The 7,938-nt window shown below is 36.7% G+C and overlaps 1 protein-coding gene across 1 annotated transcript; it reads left to right on the top strand.

The window, feature by feature from the left end:
- The first annotated feature begins 1,799 nt into the window (after nucleotides 1-1,799).
- LOC135706384 (histone H3, embryonic-like) lies at nucleotides 1,800-2,108 on the top strand. The gene has a single exon (XM_065227993.1). The coding sequence runs from the start codon at nucleotides 1,800-1,802 to the stop codon at nucleotides 2,106-2,108; it is 309 nt and encodes a 102-aa protein (XP_065084065.1).
- Nucleotides 2,109-7,938: the final 5,830 nt, after the last annotated feature.

Genomic DNA, 7,938 nt, shown 5'->3' with positions numbered 1-7,938 from the left:
ATTGTCTAGTGTTAAATATTCAGTCTGTACAACCTCTGGTTGAAGATGGTGTCAATTTTCTTGTCAACTCTGATGACAATTGCATGGAGATTTGGTCAATAAAGAAAATACAATCCGGAAGAAAAATCATAGAAAATTCTTATGATGGATGAAACTTAAGCAGTATACTGATACGAATCGTGAGAATAATTTCAATGGAATTCTGTCCAATATTTCTATGGAGATTAATTTTAATAAAATTTTAAGTGCAATTTCTGGGAGACTTTCAAAACCATTTTGGCAAAGTACTTGAGTACTTAGGTAATACTGAAAAGGATTTCAAAACAATTCTAACCTTACCTACAAAGCAGTTTAAAGGAAATTATCGGGTAAGTCTGAGAGGAGTGTGGTGGTCATTCTGAAGAGTGTACCAAGGAAATTGTTAAGAATATTTTAAGATTTTTAATATTTTTAAGCATTGAGAAAAATGGACACAAAATCGAACCAATTTTTGGGAATTATTACCAATTTGAGGGAGTTGTGGAATTGGAGAGTGATTTATAAGAGATTACAAGAGGTAATGCTAAGAACTCTTAGAATGTTACTGGAAAAGTTTAGATATTTTCAAGATTGTTTTAGGAAAATATAGAAAAGAAATATGATGGAATTCTAGGATGATTCAAAATGAACTAAAAAAAGGCGAAGATATCCTGTGAAGAGTTCCAAGTAAATTCCGGAATTTAGAATTATTGCAAGATCCTGAGACTTAAAAAATGAAGCTATCAGACTTTCATTTTAGTAATATAATAAAATTATTCTTTGGCTTAATGGTCATGCGAATAGTGGAGTTACCCGTAGTGTGTGAGTTCCACGATGTTAGGCTTTGATTTCCACTTCACCCCGGTGAATTTTGCATCAAAATAAAATTGCCTACTGGTCTGCTGAGTGTTGTGTGTTGTATGATGTCAAGAATTAAACTGTAAATCTGATGAAACTCAGAGTAATATTAGAATTATTTAGAACTAATAAAATCTTTCAATTCTGGTACTGCATCAAATAGTAAGGACTACATCGACTATTAGTTCAAAAAATCCATCCCATCAAATTTCCTTGATTCTTTGCTTGTCATTCTTTTAAAAAAGTTATAGTTTACAAACAATTCTAACCATATTTTCTGCTGTTTTTTACCCACATTTAACTCAATGTTTGAAATAGTGCGTAATGGATATTCGAACTTTTTGGGCACACCGTGTCAATACTTTTCAACTTTTGGATGATTTTAGCAAGGCTGTTAAGTTATTTGCTCTATTAAATTTATTTAAACATGTAATTTATAACCACTCTAGTACTTTAAATAAATTCCAGGTGATCATACTGACCTATTTTTACGGGAGATTGGCACATCACTTTGATTTCAATAGCATTTTTTAGCATTCCAGATTTTTCCATATTTTATATTTGACCTGGTCCAGATTTTCCTGAAAATGACCTGGCAACGCTTCATGCAACACAACTGGCTCCTCCTTTTTCCGAGTCCTTTGTCTCACTTGCCAAGTCCAGTCATTTTTTATGCTGTTGATGTTTTTCGAGTAAGGTTGAAACGAATGTGACAAGAAATTCCAATTCCCGACTTTTTTATGCCTACACGAGGGTTAAATTCTTCTTGTTCTTTCACCGTGCAAAAGCATGTTAGAAAAGAGAATGGAAGTCAGAGAAAAAATTTTATTCAACAGATTGCATTCAACGTATCCACATCGTATAATGGCCGCACCAAGCAGACCGCTTGTAAGTCCACCGGTGGAAAGGCTCCTCTCAAACAGATGGCCACCAAGGCCGCTCGCAAGAGCGCTCAAGCCACCGGAGGAGTGAAGAAGTATCATCGCTACCGGCCAAGAACTGTCGCTCTGCGTGAGATCCGTCGTTACCAGAAATCGACCGAGCTGCTGACTGCAAGTTGCCTTTCCAGCGTCTGGTCCGTGCAATCTCCCACGACTTCAAGACCGATCTGCGCTTCCAGAGCTCGGCCGTTAATGGCCCTACAGGAATCCAGCGAGGCCTATCTGGTCGGTCTGTTCGCCATCCACGCCAAGCGTGTCACAATTATGCCTAAGGACATACATACAGAATAAGGCAAAGTGAAAAATTGCAAGGAAGGGGACAGGCCTGGGATTGAACTCCCTACCTTCTGCTCAGTAAGCAGAAACGGTAACCACTGAACTACCGAACCTCGTCGTAATGCTACATCGACATGTTTCGTCTAGGAATGATTCTCTGATGACTGTGTTGGTCAAGCAGCATATGCATGTACGTAATTGGTGGATTTGTTAGTTAATTCGACGCTTTTGGAAAATGCTGACATTGACCACTTTTTCAATAGTTTCTTATTGAAAATCAACATTCGGAAGCATTGTCGATGCGTAGCCATATTTCTGATCGATTGGTTACAAAATTATTGATATTGGACCAGGGGCAGCTGAATTATTAACGTTCAAAATCTTTCACAATTATGTTTCATGTTCCATTTTCGGTTTTCACAAAGTGTATCCCCATATAGAAATCACAGAAGTAGTCTTACGTCAAAACCTCATTTTACAACTTCCGGACACGTCTTTTGGCCACTAGATTCTGCTTCAGGGTACTCAATGCCGTTTGGCCGAATGGATCGTTTGACCGAATGCCGTTTGGTCGAATACTTGAAGAGAGATTTCCAATTTTTGAACACTACTAGATTCCTAAATGGCAGCGCTAATAATGATTCATAGCTGAAATTTACTACACTATCCCCCCGTTTATCCGACACTCGACAATCCGACGACTCAAAAATCTGGAGTCCGTTAATCCGAAAAATACCGGATTGAAAAATATTAACACGCATTTCAATACAATGTGCTGTCATCTTTCAGATTTATGCTGTATGCATGATGTCTGTTTGTTTTGATTTTTAGTATGGTCAGTTGGATTAACTAGTCAAAACACAATAATCTGGCCATGGTTTTGTCAGAAGATACTGTATAACAAACTCAAATAATAAAAAAGGATCGATTAAATGCTTGATAAACTGAGCAAATTTTCTGATTTGCCCGTCTTTTTTTTAAGTTCCAAACGGCATTCGGCCATACGACCCATTTGACCAAAACAGCTGGAACCCTCGCTTGGTGATGACTTCAAACTTTACTTTGTAATAACCTGTCAAGAAGATACACATTTCCTTCAGCTGAAACTTAGATTTTTAACAAATTTTCTGTGATTTATTTTGCACGTAAGCGTTCCGTAGACTCATTTGATTACGCTATCGCTAAAGCGTGAAAATACAGTTAAGGAGATGGGTATTCTTTTCGATTCGTGATTAACTTTTAAAGATAATGTAGGATACATAACCTCCTGTTTGTACAAAACGTGTGCAACTACCCTACCCAAATACTCAAATATTCACAAGTGCCGCTAGCGTAGTGTTATCATGCCTACTGTTCTATTGTAAGATTGTAAATTAATTCAATAGTTTGTATTTGTATTTGAATTTAAAATTATTCGTCTGACAATTAAGTTATTTATAAATAAAATTAAAGCCAATTTAACACTGACCTAATCCGATTTGCAGAACGTCCAGTTGGTTCATTGAACTCGAAAAACTCTTCGACAGCCATAAACGCACGATTACACGCTGAGATTGGTTCGTTGTTCCCAAACATGGTTCGGTGAAAACTTGGTTGCAGTAACGTTGTATTCCGAAGGGATCTGCTTGGCACACGAAAGTTCAACATTGCAAGCAGTTCGGGGGCCGCCGTTTCACCATTCAACCAAGGTTGCAAAGACTCATTTCAGCTAAAACAATGTTTTTCTAAATTATGAAATAATTAGATGCCATGATCAAATTTTGAATTGGTAGGATACAAGAAGAGGTTGCAAAGAATGTGTTTGACGTATTAAACCTGTTTATTTCACTTCATGAGAGTCACAGTCAGCGATTTTTCACAAACTCACTCACTCACTCAGCGATCAGCAAATCGCTGATTGTGACTCATAGAAAGCAAAATTTACAGGTTTTATGTTTCCAACGCATACTTTGTAACCTCTTCTTGAAAGTTACAAGTAAAACATGCCATCATACCATCTTTTGGTTTTATTATTCCGAAAAACATTATTTTAGCTGAAATGAGTCTTTGCAACCTTGCATTCAACAGCTTAGCAATAAGCGACGATTGCTGTACTTTCCGCCGTCGTTCCAGTGTGTCCAAGCCCAACAGCCGGCATCTATCAGGATACGGCGGCAAATTGTCAGGATCACTCCATGGTAAGTTTCTCAGTTCCAGACGAATGAACCGTTTCAGAACCCGTTCGATCCTGAGGCACCACGTTACATGGAAAGGATGCCAAACGATTGACGCATTTTCTAAAATTGGACGGACAAATGCACAGTACACTGACTTCCAACAATGTGGGTCCGAAAAATTCTTCACAACTTTTGAAATAAAGCCCAAGTTGCTTTCGACATGATCACTGAACGGTTTAAATCAAGTCATTTTTGAGTCAAGTTGAACCCCCAGATCAGTCACACTGGTAACTCTGGTAAGAGTTTCGCCGTCGATATTATGTGATTATCTGACATTTTTCCACGCTAATAGTCAGTTTGTTTCTCTGGCACCAATCGGCTATCGGTCATCGAGTTTTACAGAAGCCAACAATCATCTTGCGTGCGCACCACAATGTACAGCTTTAAATCATCTGCATAGACTAGCTTGAATCACTAGCGTGCACAGGAATCTTGTTGAGAAGGGGCATTTTTTTCTATGGTGCATTTAATCTGGGGATGGGGAGTACTCCAAAGTGCGTGGGAGATGGTGCTGTCCGCCCAGCACTGTTTCCCTACTGTTTAATTTAGCAAATTTTATTGGTTGTTCCGGTTGTGGTTCATCTTCTTCAATGCAAACTGCGGAAATTGGCAATTGATCATTTTGTCAAGATTCTGCATACATGTGCCATCAGATATCACAGCTGTTGTTTGCGGTGACATCTATCGGAAACTAGACACAATCTGTTTTCCTATAATTGTTCACAGAGGACACTGCAGTACAAAACATGTCTGGTACCTCTATATATGCATTTAGATTAATATTCGAAGTCCCTCCTTTTTTACACATTCTACACACAAAATAGCTCACCCCTCACAGAATTTCCCGCCGAATTTTATGTTTGGGGCGGGGCATAAAGTATCTTTTGCGCAGAATATTTAAAAAAAGGAGGGACTTCAAATGTTAAAGCAAATGCATATATAGAGGTACCAGACATGTTTTGTAGTGTCAGGTACTCTATTTTGTAATCTTTGAAAGGGAAATCACAAATCGAGTGTCAACAAAATACATGGCATGTTGAGAGATTGAGGTCGTGAGAGCAAATTTTCTCTCTCAAATTTGAATTTTTTGGCTCTCTGGGAGCTGGTAGTAAAGCAGGTAAAACTGTATGGGGAAAAATCATTTTTATTTAATTGTAGCTTGTTTAACAATAATTTTCGGGAAAAAACTGAACGAAAAAGTCCCTGATTCATTTCTTTAGGTTGTCGTTCACTTTTTTGACCTGAATATGCACCGAAAGCGAATTATTCCCACTTCTCTCAAGTTTAATATGGGGATTTTTATCACTTTCTACCAGCGGAACAGCGCCATCTCTGTGGAAAATGGTCGTACAAAATGATTAATTTAATCGCATCGACGATGATGAACCGTTTCAAAGTACCGTCAGTTGGGGTGACAGAAAATGATGCCGAACATACAACATGTTTTAAAAATGATTTGAGAGACAAACCCGAATTTAAACCACGGTAACAAATGACTTGAAATTTTCAGAGAAGATTCTTATGCATATTTTTAGTAAGACAACAAAAGACCAAGGTTCAATGGAAAACTAATACCCACTTTTCAATTAGGGAATCCAAAAGCTGTCTTTAAACTTTGTACAGTTGCAAAAAAGTACATCCTCAGAATTCCTTAAGGTTCTTTTCAAAATTTTTAGAACTCTGAGTTTTTTTGAAATTCTTCTCAGAAGTCCTCTGGAATTATTTTAAGAACTCTTCTTGACTTTTACTTCTTGAACACCTTGGAACTGAAATTCCCTTAGAGTTTCAGAAGAATTTCCTCAAAAAAATTTCCCTGGAATAAGCTAGAATATATCAGTCCTCCCTTGAAATTTTCCTCAAAATCCCTTTGGAATTTCACTCAAAATTTAATTTTCTCGGAATTATCTAGGAACTATCTGCAGGATTAAGTAGAAATTAAACGCAGAATTTTCTTGGAATACTCCCCAGAAATCTTTTGGAACTGTCCTCAGAATTCAATATCCTTGAGGTTCTTCTCGGATTTTTTTAGAACTCTCCTAAGAGCTCTTTTGAAATTCTTCTCAGAAGTCTACTGGAATTATATTTAGAACTCATCATGATTTTTTTTTCAGAGCATTGGAATTGAATGAGCTAGAAATTTTCCTCGGAATTTGCTTGAAATTTGGAACTGTCTTAAGAATTCAATATCCTTGAGATTCTTCTCGGAATATTTTAAAACTTTTTTTTCTCAGAACACCTAGGAACTGAAATTCCCCTAAAGTTTCAGAAGAATTTCCTCTGTATTCTCCAGAAAGTCTTCCCAGAATGAGCTTGAAATTATCCTCGTAACTCCATAGTAATTTTTCTCAACATCCCTTTGGAATCTTATTCAAAATTTGATTCACTCGGTATTCTTTTCAAAATTATCTTGGAACTATCTGCACTAGAAATTATTCGCAGAATTATCATGGAATTTTCCTCACAAATCTTTACTTATAGAACTGTCCTCAGAATTCAATATCCTTGAGGTTCTTCTCGGAAATCAAGTTTAAGTTGTCCGCCCATTTACCAAATTTGGAGGCGAACCAGCCCCAGGCTGAAAGCCTCCCTAATAAAGATAAATAATAATAATAATTTACCAAATCGTTGTAGTTTTTCTACCATAGATTTTCAATAAAGCTTGCCCCAACATTCACCAGAACTGTGTAATTTTTACATCAGGCCTCTCCATGCAGCAGATTGTTGCAAATCTTACACCAGAAATTTTCAATACAAACTTGCCACCAGAAAATTTTAATTGATCAGAACGATGCAAATTTACCATCGTTAATGTTTAATAAAAATTGCTGATCCTATCTTCTGATTGGTGCAGATTTTTTTTTTTCCTATTTCCCCCAGACATTTTCAATATAGCTTGCTTCTCCTATCACCAGAATGTTGAAGGTTTTCCTCCAAATAAGACTTGCCCCTATTTTTAGATTTTTCATCATAAATTTTCAGTAAAGCAGCTTCCTTCCAATCATCAGAATGGTGCGAATTTTACACCAGAAATTATTATTAAAGTTTGTTTCTCTATTCAGCACAAGGATGCAAATTTAAGACCAAAGTTTTTTCCAAAAAGCTTGCTCATCTTCATTTACCAAACCAGTGCAAGTTTTTCACCAGAAATTTTCAGTTCATTTCATTTATCAGAGCGATGCAAATTTTGCACCAGAAATGTTCAAAAAAGCATGCTACTCCATTCACCAGAACGGTACACCAAAAATTGTCCGTGAAGTTTATTTCACAATGCCTCTTCTTGCACCAGAATGCTGCAAATTTTCCACCATAAATTTTCAATGAAGCTTGCATTCATCAGAACGATGCAAATTATGTACCACGAAAATGAATAAACCTTGCTTCTACATTCACCACAGCGAACTTTCCACCAGACATTTTCAGTTAAATTTGCACCTCCAAATTTTTAGCGTGATTCAATTTTTCAATTTTCAATTTTCATTTTGATTAGATGATATTTTACACCAGAAATATTCAATATAAAGCTTTTTCTTCGATCTACCATCACGAAGGCGAATTTTTTCAACCTTAAATTTACCCTCTTCTTTAAACCTTCCATGAATCACCTTGAAAAAAAAATACATAAGAAATAT

The sequence above is a fragment of the Ochlerotatus camptorhynchus genome, unplaced genomic scaffold (genome assembly GCF_037179485.1).
Source record: "Ochlerotatus camptorhynchus isolate MF236.1 unplaced genomic scaffold, CSIRO-AGI_Acam_v1.1 ptg000277l, whole genome shotgun sequence".
Lineage (NCBI taxonomy): Eukaryota > Metazoa > Arthropoda > Insecta > Diptera > Culicidae > Ochlerotatus > Ochlerotatus camptorhynchus.
The sequence above is the reverse complement of the archived record's forward strand: the minus strand, read 5'-3'. Positions and strand labels throughout refer to the sequence as shown.

What these genes read in the sequence shown, in the direction of transcription:
- LOC135706384 (XM_065227993.1), top strand. Translation starts at nt 1,800, where the DNA reads ATGGCCACCAAGGCCGCTCGCAAGAGCGCTCAAGCCACCGGAGGAGTG.